This window comes from Stegodyphus dumicola, chromosome X2 (assembly GCF_044657685.1).
Source record: "Stegodyphus dumicola isolate Sdum_Otavi_A_Nest chromosome X2, ASM4465768v1".
NCBI lineage: Eukaryota > Metazoa > Arthropoda > Arachnida > Araneae > Eresidae > Stegodyphus > Stegodyphus dumicola.
In genome coordinates, this window is record NC_140781.1 from 67,290,567 (window position 1) to 67,313,505 (window position 22,939).

General features: G+C 33.3%; 1 protein-coding gene across 1 annotated transcript in view; it reads left to right on the forward strand.

Moving 5' to 3' along the window:
- Positions 1-7,442: 7,442 nt before the first annotated feature.
- The window catches only part of Tmem131 (Transmembrane protein 131), a 322,751-nt gene continuing 307,254 nt past the window's right edge, over positions 7,443-22,939 (forward strand). Inside the window, exon 1 of the mRNA XM_085808921.1 lies at positions 7,443-7,634. Coding sequence (XP_085665047.1) covers positions 7,499-7,634 — 136 coding nt within the window. The 5' untranslated portion in view covers positions 7,443-7,498. The remainder of the gene's footprint in view (positions 7,635-22,939) is intronic.

Genomic DNA, 22,939 nt, shown 5'->3' on the forward strand with positions numbered 1-22,939 from the left:
TGTATACGAGACAGTTTCCCTTAGAAAGTCCTCCGCGAAGACATCCCTCCCTTTAGGCAGATAGCCCTCGTGTGCTTTGCCATAATTGAATAATCCAATCCAATCCATGAAGGGCAACACAATCGGTCTTAGAACTTTGTCGACGTACCGCTGTGCTGTAAGTTTGCGACGGATGAGGGGTCCTACTTTGAAATGAAATGGCACCCCAGACCGTCACTCCTGATTGCCGGCCTGTCTGCCGGAAGACGGTCAGGTTGTTATCACACCGCTGTCCGGGGTGTCTCCAGACACGCTTTCGCTGGTCATCGGGGCCTCAGTTCAAAGCGGGACTCATCACTGAAGACTATTATACTCCAGTCAGTGACATTCCAGTGAGAATGAGCCCGACACCACTGCAAACGGGCTTGACGTTGTACAGGGGTCAATGGCAGTCGGCGCAAGGGGCGCCGTGACCTCAGCCCCCTTTCTGTGAGCCGTGTATGAATGGTCCTTGCTTCAGTGAAGCACTAGTTGCATGTACAATGTATGATAATGATGCATCTGGGGCTGCGAGTGCCGCTCTGATGATTGCTCGGTCTTCACGTTCTGTCGTTACTCTAGGCCTACCACTTCCTTCTTGACGCTGTGTGCGGCCATGGTTCACGCATTCCTGCCATCGTCTAATAATGACATCACTCCTGCTCAAATGTCGAGCTATTCGCCGATAAGACCAACCGGCTTCTTTGAGCCCGCTACACGACTTTTCTCAAATTCTGACATCTACGCATATCATTCTCGCACCTGTATGCGAGGCATAGTTAATGTCTTCCAGAGTACACGAAATGAAATTGGTGAAGTATTTATGACCTGGAATTGTAATTTCTCCTCTTAAATATCCTGCCAGTTGAGCAGATCAGATGCGCTGTAGCGACAACCGTTCATTTATTGGCAGCCAAATTGTAAAATTTTGCATTTTCCGACAAAACCTGTAGGCATATCAATTTGTATCCAATTTGCTTTATATCTTCTCGGTGCGCTCTAGCGCGTCGTCTTTTTTTTTTCTTTTTTTTTTTAAGTGTGTATTATTACGGTGGAAATTATTTTTGTTCTTTTTTAATTTCCTCTATGCATTATAATATTAAAATATTAATCAACTGAGCAAAATTTGCGTTATATAATAAAATAAGTACTGTAACACAACAACAACGATAAAGACCCTACTTACATAACAGCCCCATTTAAACTTTCTAACTATAAACGAAAAACGAGGAGAAATTTTTAATATGTAGTAAAGTAAACTCTAAAATATTTTGGAAGAACTAATCAGAAATTATGTGAAAAATATTGAATCCAATCTTCATTTTTAAAAATTTTCGTATAATATGTCAGTTTATTTTTAGCCATTTTAACCAGTAATAACAACTTGATATTATTTCAAATTAAAAATAATGAATGCAATATCATTCACATTTCAAAATGGGCTTATTTAGTTATGCTGTTATAACTACAAGAAATAATTGTGGATGGAACATTTCCACAGCAACATAGTTTTGATCTGTTATGCAAGTTTATTTATGTGTTTAATTTTTTAACAAATATTGAATCGTCGAATGTAAAAAAAAGCATCAATAAAATTTTAAATGCTTATCTTTGAACTTAAGTTCGAACACAGTGTAGGGTTTATATTTATTTTAACTAACATTTATTTTAAGTTTAAACTATCTTTCCTGTCAAGCCTTACTTTCCCCTGGAACTGCCAATTCCAGAATATGTAAATTTGAGTAGAACGCGCAAGCATTCAAATTATCAGCGGAAGTAGTATGATTTAAATAGAAGGAAACAAGTTCGGTGTGAGAGTTATTCTTACTTAGCGAGCGCGGAGGTAGAAATCGAGAATTGAAGAACCCCGCGTTGCGGCCTATGTGCTTGGCGGGAAGTAGTTGCAATTGTTCCAGTGAGCTTCAAGTCTGCTGAATTAGCTGCGGCTTTTGTAAAACGCGGTGAGTTAGTTATTTTAGAGAGCCTCGTAGTTAGAATATTGTCTTTACTTTCTTTTCAGGTTCTTATTTTTATTTTGACTGCCGAGTTGGCACCGTTTGTAAGCGTCAAGAGAACGCAATTGTAATTCATTACGTTGAATAAAAAGGGACTTAAACCCTTTACAAGACTCTGTGGTTTATACAAGCTTTCACAGTCACCCTTGGTTGCGTGCAAGTTGTAGGCGCGCAACGTTATAACAGTATATTTAAAACAAGAGACTATTACAGGACATTGCTAAGAACCTGCTAGAGGCGCAAGAACGCTTTGTTAGAAGGAAACAACTGATTAAAAGCATGTGTTCAAATTATCACATCTGTCATTTATCTGTCGAGAAAAGGTACGACTTTTATATGCGTATGTTTCAAACGACAAATCTGAACTGCTGCAGTTTATACGAAATGTGAATTGAATGTACTTATGATGACATTACTGAATGATCTAAAAGCTGTTGCAAATAACTTTTAATTTATGATTGTATTTCCCATTTGTATTTTGCAACATGTGTGGCAACACGATTTTTATTTCTTGTTTTTTTGCAACGTTTTCAGTTGTTTACTTTACCATGCTTACCATGTAACATTTACTGTGCCTATAATGATTTTGTATTTTAATATATGTTAATCCAGTTGAATATCTGCTTATTTATTTGTCTCCATTCATAACGCTAGACTTCATCACCATGTGCTATTCTGAACCATTTTGTACTTTTCTTTAGAAATACAGAAGGTTATAAGTACAGGTTTTTTACACATCTACAGTTATTCTTTTCTAATTACTGTCATGTAACATAAATGCAAAATCATTTAATATTTATTTACTCTTTCTCATAACATGTCAAAACAAGTTTCTCTTAAGTCACCTATTTATAGCTGAAGTTGCTACATGTATTTCTTTAATTTATTCTATAGAAGTTAAAAATACATCGATCAATAAAAAATATAAAAATTCTGCCTATGTGAAGATAAAATTACGGTAAAATACTTGAAAACCATCTCCAATACATGAGATTAAATTTTAAAAATCGTGTTTGGACTAAAATATTAATCTCTTGCAAAATCGTTTCCAACATAGCATGTGACAATTTTCTATAAAGGCAGTAGCTCTTTTTTACTGTTTAGACCTATGAATCTTAGATCCTTTCCCAGATTTTATTAATCAGGTCTAGCTGATCAAAGATGTAATACTTTGATAAAGAAAATTAAAAAAGTTTAGCTTCTATTACTTGGGTAATTCTGAATATTTATAAAAATTGGACTGCTACAAATTTTATTAAAAATCATCTTATGATGCGAAAAGGTGCTTCAGATCACTGACGAAGTTATTTAAATTAAAAAGAAACTGTATTTGATACGCTAATAAAGTTAAAATATCATTGCAACTGTTTAGACAACATTCAGTCAAAGAATGCTACTATTTTAGAGAATTCTAGGCATTTCAAATAAAACGTAATATAGACCATTCTTCTTTAGTCTACGCGACTACTGCACCATTCGCTAACAACATGCATTCAAAAACAATAAAAATCTGAAAGGTTTCAGATTTTAAATTACGTCCAAATGGGCGCTTTTTAACATTTTGTGTGTTACCTTTATTTATTAAACATCATGTTCTACGTAATCAAACCATAAAATTCAGTTCAACAGCAATATCGCAAAATAATTTTAAAATGAGCATATCTTTAGAATTTCCGATACAGAGTCTCGCGTATTGGAGATAAAAATGTTTTTTTTTCGTACAGTGTTGCCATTGCTCGCTTTGAAATCGTTTAGTTTTCTAATAAAAAATTCGTTGAAATGTTACAAAATATGAAATCGATAATTAAACAAATTTCAAATCCGAATTAGGGATTCCACATGCCCATATTCTATGGAAGATTACGTTATTCAAATTTTGATGACTCTAGGTACCGTTGTTTTATCACAATGCGAGAAACATACATACATTCATGTAGATTCTTCATTATTTAATTTCTTTAAATATAATACAAGGCGATAATATTTGGAAGCAACAATTTGAAAAGTGATTCGCCGTTTATGGTTTTCAAAGCAAATTGCCAAAACGAAATTAATAGTCCTTCAGGGCAAATTGCCCCTTTGGACTAAAAATAAAATAAGCAAACATAAAAAATTAAACTTTCTTGCTTCTTTTTTTATTAGTATTTAGTTTTATTTATTTACTGCGGTTTTTTTTTTCAAGTGAAATTTGTTACTTTTAGAAAAGTTGCGGGTTATATTTGGGACACTCAGTTCTTACGCTGTAGGTTGGTTATTTTAATAATTTACATAACAAAATACAGAAATTTTAATTCACCTTTGCTTTTCTGCTTGCAGTTACATTGCGTTGAACTAAGTAATTACAATTATGTATAGCATAAGTACGTAAGAAAATCCAACTCACTGAATTTTTTCTAATAAAAATCGCATTCAAATCAATGTAGATTGAACAATTTGTGATATTTGAAATGCATTTGAAAAAAACTTCATCAGTCCAGTATAAGCCGCGAATATTGTTCCAAAAAGAATAAATAATTTATCATTATTATATTTACTATGAAATTCGATTAGGCTTCATAAACCCGTTCAAGAATACGCTTATTATAACTTACTGTTGATGGCTAATTTTTATTTTAATTATTGTTTAAATAATGTTATTCTTTACATTTAATTAAATAAAATTCAGATTAATTAAATGCAGTACTATTCGTTTCGCGCGAATAATTAAAAGTTTTAACTTGCCGGTTTTAATTACGCAACTATATATCCATAAGTAAATTTGTTTAAATATTTTCAAATGCTATTTTTAATTGAATTCATGAGCATTTAGCATATTTCTGAACATTTAGTTTAAAAACTAAGGTATATTTTATGAAAATGTTATCTGTTTAAAGAGAGTATAGAAAAACATGCTTACATGCTACTTACTTATTTTCTGAAAAATGTCCACGTTTGTTTGCTGTTTATAAACCACTGTATGTTCAAGCATTTCTTGAAGATTAAACTTATCGGTTTAAAACGAAAAAGAGCAACCCTCTTAGGCTCCTACTGAGAGTTGTCATTTAGAGATCCCCAGGGTTGTAAGGGGGCGCTAGGACATCTGTACAGCCGCTTTAAGGCGGCCGCTTTATCGCTTTTGAGGTGGTGGCCACTGACCTACGGTAAAGCTTTTGACGCAGGTCTTCTTGACCGCATAAGCCCGGTCATAACGCTCAGAGGGTTAACAATATTCAGCTAGGCTTATATGTGAGCATTTTATAATTATAATTTTCGCTTTTAATATACAATTCTTTAAAATATAAAGCACAGCTTCTGATGAAATTTTAAAGAAATTTCTTCTGAAAAAAATTGCAGAAGCAATCGGACCGAAATAAGGCTCTCCAAATAAAAATAAATTCAAATCTCAGCCAAATTAGATTAAAAAATTTAGGGACAAGTTGATATAGTTTTAATATTGATCGGAGAGTTAAATGCAGAATGAATGGCCTGGATTTCAATTTATTCTGCTTCAACATTATTACACAACAAATTTTCCAATTCTTGGAAAATGTGGGTGTTCAGTTTGATCAAGCTAAACTGAGTAACTTTAGAAATAGCTGAATCTGGAATGGCACATTCTGTAACGAAGTTTTGGAAGAGTTCTGGTGAAACAATAAATTACTGGAGAAAATTTTCAGAACTAAGCTTTATTCTACACAGCAAACTATACTTGAGGTAGATATATTTTACTCCAAATATTAGAATTTTTATTTCCCCAATCGAAAACCGGAAATATCTCGAATTTAAATACAAAGTTTTTGTTAGGAGCAGCTATAGCGAACTTCAGTGACGTCACAGCAGATTGCGTTTATCCAAGTGAACTAACCTATTCTTCTACGGACCTTGATTTAGATTTTGGAAATATGCTGCAGAGACATGCGTACATAGATATGCAAACATGCCTATATATGTTACGCAAACCATTGCGATATGGAGGAGTTCGTGTTGTTGGAGAAGCTTGTATTAATGTAATTTATTCTGGTGTTGTGTTGGAATGGACCCAACATTAGACCAACATATAGAGCTATTCAAAGATAATGATGATAAAGCTTACAAGAAAAAAGTATCACCGACTTTTTCAGCTTTCAGTACTTAAAATTATAAATCACACTTCAGCACGAAGTAGCCTTTAATTAAGGACTCGCATCATAGATTCAAAGATAGTATCTATCATTAAAACACTGTAACTGCGGTGATTATTAACAGAATAGAATCAGTTATCTCTATTATCACGAAAGAAACAATAACGTCGCTAGCGTTGTTACATCGTTTTCAAACTTGAATAACTAGTCCTGTTGCCATACACACATAAACTATACTAACAAAATCTGAGTGAGGCTTGCTCATGAGCCAGGAAATATAAAATACAAATAATAAACATTATAAAACAATTAATGTATTATTAACATATGAAGTTTATATAATGTTATTAATTAACAGGCTCATTACAACTTATTTTTGACTCATATAAAGTTATTAATTAAAACTGCATATAAAGCAAAACTTGTTAAATGACTTCTTCAGTTATTCTTAAAGATCAAACCTTATTTTTAAATGCTTCTATTTTACTTGTGAGCAGAAAATGCTTTTATGGATTCAGTATAAATTATATATATGCAATATAAATTAATTAAATAATTTTTTTAAAACATATCTCAATTCAATATAATTTTTTTATAAGAAAGGACACTTCCAACTGCAGGCTTTTCATGAAATCACAGGTTAAACACATAAATACGAATGAAATCACTTGTTTACAATTAGTAAATGTAAACTGTAAAATCCAACTAACTGTTGCAATACAATAAAACAGCGACACAGCAGTGGCGTAGCGAGGGGGGTGGGCAAGGGGGTGTATGATGCCCCGAGCGCAGCTCGCAGAGGTGTGACAAATGGTCTCCAAACAAGATTTTCATCATATTACTGTGTTTTTATCCGGGGAGGAGCGCCAAAATGGTATTTTGCCCCGGGCTCCAGTTATACTCGCGACTCCACTGCTACACAGTGGAGTGCTGCTTTTACATAAAGAAGAACATCCTTTTATTTTTAGTTTACCTTTCTCAACAGCAAAACATCCTTCGTTTGCATGCGGTGAGGGCTTTATAGAACTTGTGCTTAAACACGAAGCTAAAATTTCTAAATTCGATTTTTCAAGTGAAATTCCGTGAATTACTAAGTTAATTTCAAAATTCTTTCTGCTTCAGTAATGCAGCAAAAATATTCACATCTCCTTGAATGAACTCAATAATCAATGAAATCAATAATTTCAGAAATGCTCCAGTCTCGGATGTGAAAGGTCAGGTCACGATGCCGTCCGCCACTCTAATGTGTGAAAGCGCCATCTATATGTGACCTATTAGAAATTTTCGTTTAAAATATGGTTTTATGTCTCTCTTGTATAGAAATGGTTGGCAGCAAGAAAATGGATTGTGTACCAGTGGAACAGAATGGCGCGTGTGTGTGTGTCAACTAAGTCAAAAACAGGAAAAATGCGAAATCAAAATATTTTTCGATTTCTGTTGCTTTATAATGTTTTTGAAACTATATACAGAGTGGTACAAGCAGCAGATGGTCGGACACATGGTATATAATTTCTGATCGTATTTCATTTTTTCAATTTAGTTTAATAGTATGATTTTAGGTTATGTTTGACGTACTAAACATTATACTTTTTCTTTACCTCATATCTGTGATGTCGTTTATATTTTGTATAGCTGAAAATTTTAGTAAATGATATAGAATTGCTACCGTTTTCCGTAATTTTTGTCTAACATAAATGATAAAAGCATTTGTGGGGAATAAAATTTGGATAATATAGTTGTTGGATTATTTCATGGCTTAAAACATTTTATTATTTAACAAAATTTGGATCATGTTCATGGCTTTAAACATTTTATTGTTTTGTTACCACAAAGTGGGATAGTGTCGTGGAGTCTGAGGAAAAAAGATCTTTTTTTTTTTTTTTTTTTTAATTTTATTTAAAGTTTGTTTATATCTAATTTGGTGTTATTTTATGCGCAGATTTTGTGTTTGTGTCAAGCATTTGAAATTAATAATTTTTTGAATTTACTATTCTTTATGTCAAGGTTTGAGATCTGTAAATGCCAGTATTTTTGTATTTATGTCTTAGAAAGTTCTATATCCAGAGCAATAAGATACAGTAGTTTCTGAAAATTTTCAAATGTTTCTTTTTTGGTATTTGCTCGTTCTTGTAACAGTAATCAACGTTCAGATATTTAATTAAAAATGTGTGATCTGTAGTAAAACTAGGCACTTTTCTAAGCACATATATATTTATATAAAATAAAGAGACGAAAAACATTTATGCTCAAAATGCTCACCATATGGAAGTATTTTAAATTTATGATGTATGTCATAAACCCTTATTTCAGTTAAATGTGTCATGCATAACTTAAGTACTACAAATATATGTCACATACTTAGGTTGTCTCCTTGCATTTCTGCAATATTTTGTGTAAAATCTTCTATAGACACTCTTATTTTTACTCTGAATGGCAAGTACAGTTACAGTTTCAAAATTAGTATCTAGAGTATTATGTATGTTTTCCTTTTCTACCAGTTGTAAATGGCAGCACAGTATGTATGTTATCAGTTTGCAAAAAAAGGAAAGTAAGTGTTTTGTTTTCATGCACTAGTGTTTTCTGAATTAATTTTGCTAATTGCTTTTGTATCATTCATATTTCAACATTCTAAAGAGGTTATTTTCTTAAAAGACTGATATTTGTGCTAGTTTCTGAATTTTCAATTTAATACTTGCATGGTGAAAACACTGTGCAATTGTGTACAGTACAAAGTCCGAGATCTGGACGTCCAATATCCAGAATGATCTAACATCCGCACCTCAAAACCGCCAGCAACTTAATTTTTTTTTTTTTAATAAATGTTTCATGCATGCGTATTTGATTTCCTCCCATAAATAAAACATCTCCCAATTCTTAATTTCCTTTTGGCACTAAAATACCTTGTTATTGAAAAAGCAATTATTTAACATAAATTTGTGTGATCAATAATTTGGCTGCGTATCTGCCTGGCATTTGATTTTACACCTACTAATATTTTATATCCCTGATGCCAACCTGGCTAATTATTATTTTTTAGATTTTGCTTTCATCACTGCATGTTTAACAATACATGACAACTTGAATGCCCAAACAATTTTTTTTTGTATTAGTATTTTAATAAACAAAGACTGTGGTAACCTTTTATGTTGACTTGCTTGGCAATGATTGCAGAGAGAAAAATAGGTGGTATGCAAAGAAGCGAAATATTTTTAACTGTTAAAATCAAAAATTAAAACCCCAACATCCTTATTGAGTTTTTTCCTCTAACACTTGTAAATTTATGCGATCTGAGCTTTGTTCAAGAGTGACACTAAAGGTTTTCAATTTTTGTTTAGATGGTACGCGTTAGTCAAAAGGTTAAGAACCGCTGCTTTAGATCATATGGCCGACAATATCTGAGATAGCTTGCCTGTCCACACGGAACGATTTTCTCGTTAGTACAGGAATTCACTCAGCCAATCACTTTGAAAGGAAGTGTTCCCGCCCTCTATAGCGTCACACTGTCTACGATTTGTAAACAAAGCTTACGGTGTTGTCAAGTAGTCAAAATAATGGACGACTATTTTAAATTGCTACTATAGATACAGCTACAATTTTGAACTTTGCTACTGCTACAGAAGAGGGAAAAAATGCGTTTGGACCAGAAATTGGGTCAAACGAGCAGAAATTCATAGGGCCTTCGTAATTCCCTGCTCCGGGAGTTGCGTATTGAAGACACAGTACAATTCGGACAGTATTTACGGATGATGCCGCATGATTTTGATTTTTTGCTAAATTTAGTTTGCCGGGGGGGGGGAATTTGTGTGTGTGTGTGTGTGTGTACTGAGTACACAGATTACTCCTTTTTTTAGTTTATTTATTAATTTTTAAATTTCACTTTCTGGCACTCCTATTTGTGCATTTAAATCTTGAAATAATAAAATAACCATGTTCCAGAAAAAATAATTAACTACTGTGCTTTAAATCAAACCTTTATTAATGAATAAATAGACAATAATATCATGAATATCAAACCAATATGGGTAAAAAGTATTAATAAAGAATAAAGATCACTACATTACAAAGCAACAGTGTAATTTCAGTGCAAAAATTTTAAATAAGAAATATCATAAAGGCGCAAAGTCTTAAGTAGTATATTTATTGAACATTAAAAAACTAATATCAGCATAATTAAATAACTAATACAGTCTGAAAACTATGATTATATGACTGTATCAGTAATCAGCGAATAAAATTTAGCAAAATTGAATTAAATTAGGCTGTAATTTGCTTTTGCAAAATTCAACACAAAACTGAGTTTGATCCTTTTGACTTTCTTTTGACCAATAGATCTTAAACACATGCCAATGGCCATTCGAAAAATAAAAAGAAAGACGTTAAAATTCAATAAACACCCCACCCGTAGGCGAAAAAATTAAACGTGACTTTTACGTCATGCAGTTCGAATTTAGTGATGGAGAAACTAAATTAAAAAGTTCTTCCAGGTGCAGAAAGTCCGAAATTAACGTGGGGGATCGAACCCATGATCTCGACGTACAGAGAAAACCTAGTCTACTCTTTACCACTAGGCTATGATTGCTCGGGCAGTAACTGTCGGAAAAGCTATGTACTTTATCGCCTGATTAACTCCCATTTTCCGCGAAGTCAATTGAGTCTCTGTGCTGCTTTATTCTCGACTGGAGATTTTGCTTTTCGTATTTTTCAATAAGTGCGACCACAGTTTCAAGTAGTTTCTGAATATTTTCATCTAGTACCCATGACATGGCATCATTAATAGTTTTTGGAACTTTTCTTGGGGGAGTTAAAATAATTTTCACCCGGAATTAGAAAATATTTGAATATATAAAGTAATGGGGAAGACAAATCTTATCAAAATCCCTTAATTTTTTATTTTTAAAATTTACATTACTTGTATCCCGCAACACAACATTTTCTCTATAGAAATCTATTAGTTGAGTTTCGCTTCAACGAAATGCAGCCATGTTTATCATTCCAAATGAGGAGAAAAGCACGTGATCACTCAAAGCAATCTTATTGGCTAGAGACTCCAATTTTATCGTATGCTAGTGAGCAGTGAACACCAGTTCTGAAATCGCGGCAGAGAACATGACCGATTTTTGGCGCATGCGCAGATCCTTAAAATTGTTGCTCTACGAGAAAGTCGGCTGAGAAAATCACTTCGTGTAGACGGGCCTTTACAGCTGGCTAAAGGTCTATTGAGCATTTTCTATGTTATGTTAAAGTGTTTTCTGAAGTATCTCCTGCTATTCTTGCGCTTGTGACAGTGGAAAACTACCCTTGAACTTCTCTGAACATTGCTCGTATAGGTGCATTGTATCGCCCCTTAAAGTTTTGCCCTCTTGTTCAGATTCACCCTGTATATCTGTCTCTGTGCATGTGCAAATGTGCGTAAATGTATGACTATTTCTTTCAAAATACGTCCATTTGAGAAATAATAACAATTTTGTGTCCCAATCCTTTGTTAATCAAGGAAGTACAAATAGAATGTGTTGCTGGTAAATTAAAATTGTTGTTAACCTTCCAAGTAACTGGCTTGGTATTTGGCTCTAGAAATTTCCATAAGGAAGGGTTATTTTCTTGATTATAATTCCAAAATGCTGTGGCACTTCATATATGGATTTTGTTCTTTTCTTGCAAGCCATCATTATATTTTAGAAACATGTGATGATTTAGTTCTGGATGAGAGAAGGAACCCATTAACTTCTTTGTCTTGGCAGGAATAATGATAAAACAGCGAAACTCTCCATGTTCATGATTTCAGCATATAAACACACAACATCATCCAATCCGCTGATACGACGTCATCCGCCGATCAATGGCAACCACGCTAGTTTATTGTCAATTGACCTCTGATCTAATTTGCATGAGGAAAAACCAAAAGCAGAATATTAAGTTAACAGAGTGCACATGCCGTGGAATGATATCAATAGGTTGTTTGAATTATACAGTACAAAGTCCGAAATCCAGACATCCATTATTTGGAATGTTCTAAAATCCGGACCTCAAAACCACCAACAAAGTGTTTCTCGTAGGCTTTTACGCATACGCATTTAATTCCTCCCCCCATTATAATAAAACATTCGGAGAGTCCCCATCAGTGCTATTCCTGGGATTTTTTTGGAAGAGTAAAAATACTCCTTGACTTTTTTAGGAGGAGTGAAATACGGAAATAGCATAAACTACATATACAGAGACAAAGTTTCTATAAAACAAGACACTTTTTTAATGGACAAGATGAAATGGAAAAAATGAGGATGCTATTTTGGTTTTTGGCAATTATAGCATATGTTAAGTATTAGAAAATATTAAACATTAAAAATAAAAGAATTTATTTTACATAAAACTTTCTAAATGAAATATTTATTTAATACAGGGTGTTTATAAAGTCCCGGACCCATTTTGATGATAATAACTCATAAAATAATGAAGATATAAACAAACTTATGGCATTTATTGATAGAATAACTTATATATTTTCCTTTTCAGGTTTGAATATCTTTACTTTTGTGAATATCATTTGCGCATGTGGTTAATTTCAGATAATTTCATTTTCCAGTCTAAATATCTGTACTTTTCTAAATATCGTTTGCTTATTAATTGCATTTTTCTCTCTTTTGTTTTTGGCAACTATTGCAATGTTATGGACTTTTTCCTTTGGGGATTTGTAAAGGAGAGTGTCGAACTTTGATGACCTAAAAGCCAGAATTACAACCGCAATAGCCTCTGTGGATGCCGACATGCTTGCCAGTACTTGGCGTGAAATTGAATATCGACTTGATATTCTCCGTGCGACAAAGGGGGCACACGTGGAAGTTCATTGACAAGGGTCATGAAACTTTTTGAGTCTATCTAACCATTTATGTTATTAATTTTAATCTATCTTTATTATTTTATGAGTTATTAAACATCAAAATGGTTCCAGGACTTTATAAACACCCTGTATTACAAATTTAATATCCTTTTCCTCTGATTTTTCCACAATGTTAATCAAAACTCTTTCAAAATTAAAGTTACAAAAAACATTTATTCTTGGTTACATTACAATTTTAATCTCTTTTCCCCTTGATTTCTTTACAATATCACAGCTCTTTCAAAATTAAAGTTGCAAAAAACATTTTCCCTTGGTTACATTACAATTCTAATCTCCTTTTCCTCTGATTTTTCCACAAGTTTACTGCTCTTTCAAAATTACAATCACAAAAAACGTTTCCCCTTTGTTCTTTGAAATCTGGACCTTGCTCAAATATTCTCGTTAGAATTTCCAGTTTCCTCCCCCCCGGTCTATTTCCCGTATTTGATTTGATCCTATTTTGAGTAGAAAATCCTCTTTCACAAACAGCCGTTGACAAACGTGTAGTAATAACTATTTGTGCCAGGGCTGTAAATCCTGGATATAAGAGTTCACCATCTAAACTTAATGAGAACAGCAAATTGGCAAACTGTTTAAATTTGAATTCACTGTAGTGTGCATAAAAACATTCTACTTCAAGGTGCTCTTGCTTTAACTCTTCTCCTGAAACACCCCAAACCCAAGTAGAATCTGGCCTATAATAATGTTAATAACCTTATCTAGGGTCTCCAGTATTGATGATTCTGTTGTTGTAACACGAGAGAGATTCAGCAAAACATCAAAATCCTGCAAAAGATGCATCTGCTGCAAATTAAATCTTTCTTGCAGATTCTCTATCAGTGCACTCAAAAAAGCATTTTTAGCACTCATGAAATCATTTAAAGATTTAGTACAAACAGATAATTTAATATCTTGAACTCGATAATACCCATTATTAAGAGTAGACTCTAAAAATTCCTTTAGATAAGTGCCATGACCTTTCTCCTTTTTCGTTTCCTGCATGCAGTTAATAGTTGATTCTAGACCAACGTTTCCCAAAGTGTGGGTCGCGAATCAGCACCGGGTCACAGAAAAATTCAGCTGGGTCTTGGCAAAAATTGTAAAAATGCAAAAAATTATAACATTTTGCTCTAAATTTAATATTTTTCGAAACTTTTCCAAGTACTGCAGGTGGCAACCCTTTACCACCATTTCCTACCGTTTAAATTCGGATGCTCTGATTGGCTGATTTGGATTTGTCATTCAGTGCCTTCTCCGGTACATGCACCGTAAACTCATGTGTATCAAAACAAGGCTAAGTTTGCATTTTTGTTACCTATTTTATTTGACAATAGTTATTATTACCTATTATTAATAGCAACTTCATATTGGTAAGTAATAAAAATACTTTTTCTTATAAATCATTAATAAACAAATTCTTTTTATTAAAGCTTTCAACCTTTTTTAAAATGGATAAATGTCACCACTTATACGTGTGAAACTGCATTCTCAGCCTTGGTGTACTTAAACAATAAGTATCGAAACAGATTGGATGTTGAACCTAATTTGAGAATAAAATTAACATCATTAAGTCCTAATTTGAAATTAGTATGTGATGAAAAACATCATCATCCTTCGCACTAAGATCAAACTATGTAAAACAAAATTTACTTTATTTAATTCAAGTTTTAAATGATAATGGATTGTCTTTAATTACTTATGTTTTTGTTATATAATTGTTTTGCAATTTTTGTGTATGAAATAAACAAACAACTTGAACTTTGATTTTTATTAAAAAATAAAATTTGTTTGTAAATAAGTGTTTTTTTTTATGAGGTGGGCCGCGAAAAATTTAAAATCTCGTACCGGGCCGCAGTCAAAAACGTTTGGGAAATATTAGGTCAACACGGAGAAGTCCACATGATTGCTCTGAAAAATTCTACTGACTTTGTTCATAATCAGTAACACATCTCTCAAAAGTGACAAGGTGGCTGCAAATGAAAATTGTGAGCATTGTTTAAGTAGTTTATTGTTTAAGTAGCCTCTGTCCATAGGATTGCTTGTTTTTCTGTTTGCAATTATGTCTGTCAGGGCAAGGATCACAGCATCATAACTGATGACATGCATCAACTGCATTCCCAAGTGACAACCACCGAACAGCATTTATGCCTTTGAGAGTTATGTTTGGCTCATTTAACACATCTTGCATCAATTTCAGCTTTTCAATCCTAATATTGGATGTGTGAAAATAAGCATACAATGAACCTAAAATTCTCTAGCAAATTTGAAACAGGTATATTCCATCAGCAGCTTGGAAAACAGCTAAAGCTAAATGGTGAGCTATGCAGTGATAGTGCAACAAACCAGGTATCATATCCTGAACTTTTTTGCCAAGTCCATTGTTTTTTCCCATCATAACAGCAGCACCATCTGTTGAAAGGCCAACAACTTTTGATAATGGTACTTTTTTCGTCGAGAATTCTTTCAGTGCATCTGCATTGCATTCACCCGATAGTTTTAAATTTGCCTAAAGACTGTTCTGACTTTCATTGTTTTTCAAATATTTCACATATATAATTAATTTATGGTCAAATGAAATATCTGTTGACTCATCTATCATTAAAGAAATATAGGGGCTTTGTGAAACATCCTTATTTGAATTTGACTCTAATACTTCTGAAATAGCTTTAGTTATATCCGTAACTGAATTTTGAGATAAATTCAAGTGAGTCTCTTTCACAGTCTGATTTCCACAGGATTTCATAAGCATCATTAAAGGTTTACATTTCGTTAAAGGAAGTTCTTCTTTACCAATAGTGTAAATAATTTTGAACACTGCCAAATTGCCATCTGTTGCTGTAAATTTTCCCTTTTCAATGATATTTTCAAGAGCTTTAGCATCTTTCTTGGCATTTAAAGAAAGCCTGTGTTCCATATGTGTAACATAGTTTTTTCGTGGCGAGACAGATTACTTCTTTGGAAACATGATGAACACATGACATCCATGCCATTCTTCATATTGGCAGATTGACATGTTTTACAAAACATTTTATTTTCCTCTTTATTGAAGAGGACCCAAGGAAATTCTAAGCCACTTACTTAAAAACTTATGTTTAGAAGTAGTTTTTCTGGTTGTTCATCAATCTTTGGTTTCTTAGCTGATGGTTCTGAGCTGGTTGACACTTGGCTTGATGGCTTTTTTATAAAAATACTCCTTGATGGATTTAGAACTCATATTTAAATTTAAATATTTAAATTAATTTTTCTCCTGGAATAATTGCTTCGGTCTCAAGGGACCACCCTATTGAATTAAATAGTTTAAGAAACTAAAAAATATTTTTGATCTGCTTCTCCTAAAATCTGATCACTTGTAGAAACTTTGGTATCGTTTTGCAGACTGTGTGAAATTTCTTAAATTTAAAATTTTCTTCATATGCGATCTTAATTTTGCTTAAAATATTAATTTTTATATGAAAGGAATTTATCTTATGAGCGTGAATACAAATTACAATCGTTTTAAGAGCGACATTTAGTTAAAATCAGTAATAAGTTTAGCGATCTCGCTCCATCAAATTAAAACAATAATAATAATAAAAATTATACTTCTCTCCTACAGAATATTTCAAGAAAACAAGAGTATTTACAGCAGGATTTGTACAGTTCGAAAAAGTACAGTCAAAAGTCTTTAATCCGGACTCGTCGGGACTTTGGCGATTCCGGATTATCGGCTTTTCCGGATTATAGATCATCAGTTTAAATCTGGTAAGATGGCATGCAGAAATTATAAAATTAAAAATATGAAACTGTAATTTATGAAGTAAAGAGCAATTATGATCTAAAGGGTATCAAAAAAAAAAGCTTGATATTTATTTGTTTACTTTATTAAACAACCGCGCAATTATTTCAACGCGCGCATGCGTAAAGTATACATTACGCATAGTCGAAATTGGAAAATTGCAACCAGAAAACTATTTGATGTGTATTCGTGATATTTATAATGACGAGGAATTTGATTTAAATCATATCAAAGAGAGAGTACATCAAGATGAAATACTACATTTAGTAAGGAATTATAAGCCAAATAAAATAAAAACATCTGCCCTGAAGATAAGGATAGTGCTGACAGATCAACTTCCAGTTCATTGGGTGCCGCAACGTCCCCCGCAGAGCAGCGTGAAATTGATAAACAGATTTCGAAATGGTTAGATAAACAAAGGATATGCTTTTTTCCGTTTTTTGCAGCAATTCCACTTTTTGTTTGATGGACATCGAAACATGTTTCGCTTTGTAAATCCTTTGGCAGCTCCAGAATCGAAAATTCTTTTTGACATAATCGAAAGTTCAAGCTTACTTTTATAAAATTGCTTTAACAGTCTGCAAAAAATAATAAGCCGGATCCAATTAGAAGATTAAGGACCAACGCAATCTGCAACATTAACTGAAGTAGATAATTAGATAATTTTAGCTTAGCTTATACTGTCCGTTATACATTTAACGCACATGCGCAGAAGGTTTGTAGCTTTGAGGCCCGGATTATAGATCATTCCGGATTATGGACGTCCGGATTAAAGACTTTTGACTGTACTTATTTTTGCCCCAAAATCTCAAAATACTGATTTTTGAATAAATAGATGTCAGCTAAATGTCGATTTTCGCATGGGGTGACTCTTAGACGAATTAATTTCATATAACGAGATTGTTGAGTCCCGATTTGCCCACTAGAAGACTGCAAGGAGATGTCTATTTATCACAGCCGACAATTATCGATGCGATTCCAATTTTTGTACCGAAAAACGTGATAAAATTGCTATTTTTTTAACAAATTTGTGCTGTAAGACTAGTGAAGATCATGTTTTTTTTAAAAAGAAGATTGGAATTAAAATTTTATTTTTGTACTGGTAGTTCTTGGTAAAATTTCGACTTTTTTCCCGATTGGCGCAGAATAGTGAAAGAATTAAAAATGCAATCACTGTAAGCATAAAAATAATTTAAAGGCATATTAGAAATCATGCTAGAAAAATTTAAAAAACTTAATTACCTTTATATATGCTTTTACTTCGCCTTTAATTTTCTGAAAAAGTTTTCCAGCTCGTAACGTGAAATTTCACCGAACTCCCAAACCACGTGTGTCGATAACCAATTCGAATGACCATCCAGTAATATGGTATGCGTGATGAAATCAGTGCTCGTAAATAAACAATGAAACTTCAATTTCATTAGTCAGCTTCTTCTACCCTCTGGCCGTGATCGCGCGGAGAAGTCAGGCGAAAATGTCTTAGTGGTGTTTTGAGTAGAGAAAAATATTATTTGTTGATTTCGGTGTGGGGCTATGCATTTTTTAAGCTAAACCTTTGTTAAAAATTCAATGTGTGAAAATACTCCTGGCTAGTTTTTTAAAGCGTATTTCTGATTTTCAATGCTTGAAATATGCTGTCAGAGGCGTTAAAAATATCGCTGGTCCTGATTCTTAATTTCACTTCAACACTAAATAAAATACCTTGTTATTGAAGACACAATCATTTTAGCATAAATTTGTACAATCAATAATTTGGCTCTGTAGCTGCGTATCTGCTTCGTACACATCTCAAACCGAAACATGCCACATAGATACATCGGAAATCTGCCGCCAACCTGGCAAATCATTATTTATTATGCTTTGCTTTCATCACCGTATGTTTATCAAAAATGACAACTTGAGTAATGACTCCTGTAGCGATGCCTAAAATAAATTTTTATGTTAGTAATTGAATAATAAAGGAGTATGGTAACCTTTTATGTTGGCATTACACTTGGCGATGATTACAGATTTAAGTTCAATGCGCTAAAAAATGTTGATGAGGAAAAATTTACCAAAAATTTCTTTCCATATGCTAAAAGTAGATTTTGTTGATAATACTCATAGACCCAAAGATTACATTTAGGGCTATTTGAATTAAGAATAACTGATTTGTTATTCACATAAACCCAGAACCAATGCCAGGGCTTGTACGGCCGCATCAAGTCGCAGAATTTAGGACCCACAGAGAGAGTGCATCAGGCGGTAAGATGTTTAGCTCCGGCCCTCAATAAGTACATGTGGAAATTTATTTATTCAGAACTCTTGATAAAATTTAAGCATGTGCAAGTAATAGACATAAGTATAATAAATAACCAAATTAATACAATTCAGGCTTAATTGTCTCATAAACATAGAAACGATAGAAGCGATAGAAACAACATAAAATTTAACGGAACAACTTGTCGTTAGTCGCCAAGCTCATGATGCATAGCCAAATATGTATAATGAAGGATAGCTAAATTTTATGATGATAGCAGCTAATTTTGAAGAATTTTGGATATCGCAAAACAAAAGTGAAATTTTCCAATTAACGGATTTTGTAAAGAAATATGGAGAGGCGGTAATAAATGAAGATGATATAAAAGAAGTTTTTCGTTGTGATAACAGTGCTTCTCAATCGTCAATCAATTAATGAAAGGCAAAATCTGTAGTATGGTTCTAGATCAAGAAAATACCGTTACCAATAGTGAAGAAGTTAATGAAATGTTCTCAAAACAGCAGTTAAAGACTTCAACAATGTAACTGAACAAGAGATTATGTCTGTCTACAGAATTAAAGAGAAAGTATTAGACAAAAAGAAAACGAAGCAACTTAAACAACTTGCATTGAAAGAAATGTTTAATAAGGTAAACAAATAAATATTAAGCTTTTTTTTCGTAAATTTTGATACCCTTTAGATCACAAATACTTCATTATTTCGTAAATCAAGATTTCATATTTTTAATTTTATAATTTCTACATGCCATCTTACTAGATTTAAACTGATGATCTATTATCCGGAAAAATCCCAAATCCGGCATTGCCAAAGTCCCGTTAAATATGGATTTCGGACTTTGTACTGCATTTAAAAAGCTGGATCTAGCAGTTACGGGTAATCTTCGCATGGTGATAATATTCTGTTCATGAGTATTGTGGTGTGTACTTTATCTTTGGTCAGCGTAATGGTAATTCGAGTTTTATGGTCACCATATCTGACACCATCGGATTTCTTCCTATGGGGACATCTGAAGGAATTGGTCTGTCGAGACCTAGTTACTACAGAAAGTGATTAGTTGCTCGTCTCCATGCTTTGTGTACTTTGGTGATGCTGCAGTGTATGCAGTCAGCCATTCTGTGGCATATGCACTTGCTCGCCTCGATATGTGCAATGAACATTGTGAATGTCTTTTCCAATAAAGTGTTTTTCCTTGCACAGAATATGTCATCATACCTTTCTTTCACATTTATCTCAAAACTACGGGTCATACAGGTAGATTTAAGCAATTTTTATGTATTACAAGCAAGGAATCTGTCTATATATGCAGTGAAAATGGTTTAACACGAAACGGAGGGGACTAAAATATTTTTTTTGTGTTAAAGAATTTTTTTTTCGGGGGGGGGGGAAGAGATATATTCAACAAAATTAAGTTTATTAGAGTACATTTATTTACATAGCTATGTATATATGCATGTATTTAATAAAAATCATTGAAACAAAAACATCTACAAGAAATTGATGAAAATTAATCAAAAATTTTCAAGTTTTTTGGAAAATAATCTGATATTTTTCTTTGCTTTGTCTTTTTTAGCATTAAATTGTTCAATGTCATCCACTTTGTTACTCGTTTCACCATTGGACTGTGTGTCTGAATAACTGCATATACTTTTCATAATGTTCCTCATTTTGGATCACGTGGGAACAGGAGCTGCATTATGCATTTCATTTTCGTCATCGGAATCTGCATCAATAATATTTTTTTAGCTTTGAACAAACTCCAAAACGTCTTTGTCTGCCATAATTGGAGCTGTATTCGCATTATCATCGACTACTGCAACAAAGTCTTCCAGTAATACAATAGGACAGTCCAATAGTATAGAAACTTTCTCAAACATTTCATTAAGTGTTGGCTCAGTTTCAATATCCTCCTCCTCCATTTCTTTTGGCACCAAAGAATCATACTTTTGAGAATCATTCATGACGAAAATAATTTTCATTCATTCTTGGATTCACTGAATTCCATGCTGAGTGCAACATGTGAAGAGACAGAGACATGCAAAGTGCAACATATGAACCAAACTCGCAGATTTTTACTTACATTGCAATGTACTTATCACTGAATTCCAAAGCCAACTGATGAGAGATGAGATGTTTGTGTGGTGTTTGTAGGGGTGGAAGATGAAAGTAGCTTAGATAAACAAAACTGGCATATATTGCAGGATATTCTGAGGATATTTCAAAGCCAAATTAGCCTCCTTTCTGTGAAAGATGTGAAACCATCTCTCTTTCATTTCACAACCCTCTTAAATCATGCCTGCGCTGCTGGTGTTTTCCATATTTTGTTCATTTCTAGAGAGGATATTTTTTCGTGTTAAGTGATTTTTGTTTCATGTTATGAGAAACAAACTGCATGAAAATATATAGAAGTTTGTCGGGACCATTGTATTTCGCATAAATCGGTATTTCGTCGTAAGCGTTTTCACGTAACGTATTTCACTGTATGTTGTATTAGAGTTCAAAGTTACTGATGACGCTTTTGAAATTTACATGTCTATCTCGAGGGAAAAAGTGAAGTAGCTAAATCAGGAGTGAACTGTACTTAATTATATCTAAGCAGTTATAATGATTTATTTTCTTTTAGAAGTATTAAAAAATGTTATGGTGAGCAACTGAGCAAGTGAGAAAAAAAAAAGGTTAACTAGTTTCCTATTTGTTGCAATATAAATAAAATGCTTTTGTAGTACTTAAAGTATTATTCTTTTAATTAGCGTTCAACAAGCAGTGCGATTTAGCATGAATTATGGATAAGTGTGACATACCAACACACTTATAAAATGTTTGCTTTTGTTTGATATAACCATGATTGATTTTTGATAATCTGTTTTTTGTTTTTATGAGTGAAAAATAAATGTTATTGCTGTACTTTCACTTGCATTTTGTAAAACATTATCAAAATTTGTGACCTGCTTTCTACAGAACAGCAAGCAGTGGATTATTTTCAAAGTTATAGGATTCTCTCGTCAAAAAAGTGTGCAAACGAACACATTATGGTCCGCTCAATATGGCCAACAAAACAGTAACATCAGGTAACCAAGAAAGTTCATGTGGTTTTTTAGAACATTTACTTTTAGTGTGTTAGTGCGGTTGAGATTGATTCTGATATCATCATATGTTTACACGCTTTTCAAACCTTATTCAATGGAGAGTTGTTTAGTGCATTGTACGCTTCGCTGTTGGTTTTGAAGCAGGCGCATTCTTCAAAGAAGGTGTTGTTGGAAAAGGAAATTTTGAGAGCTGTTTTGCTTTACGAGGACAAAATAGGAAACAAAGCTGCAGAGGCCATTAAAGGAATATGCTGCATACTTGGAGAGCGAGTGAACAGACTGCTCAAAAATGGTTCAGCTCTTTTTCTTCTGGAGAGCCTTGAAGACAAGCCTCGTGTTAATTGTCCATCCATCCTAAACAAAATCCAGCTGAGGGAGGAAATTAAGCAGAATCCTCATCAAACATGCGAGGAGCTTGCACATAGTTTTGAAGTATCTGATGAAACCATTTGATCATATCTTTATAATTTTGGGATTTCATGAAAACTGAGCAAGTGGGTTGTTCAAATCCTGTCCGAAGAGAACAAGCTCCAGCAGTTGGACATCTGCTTGTCTGTGCTGTTATGCCATAATAAAGCTCCATTTCTTGACCAACTCTTGATATGTGGATGAAAAATATGTCATGTATGATAACTGGAAGAGGAAATATCATTGGTCAACGTCTGGTTTGGTCTCATTCGCCACTAAACTGGGCATTCATTAAAAGCAGGTAATGCTGTGTGTTTGGTGGACCAGCGATGGCATATTCCACTATGAATATTTAGAAAGCAGAAAAACCATAACAGCAGAAAACTACTTATCATAACTGCAAAGAGTT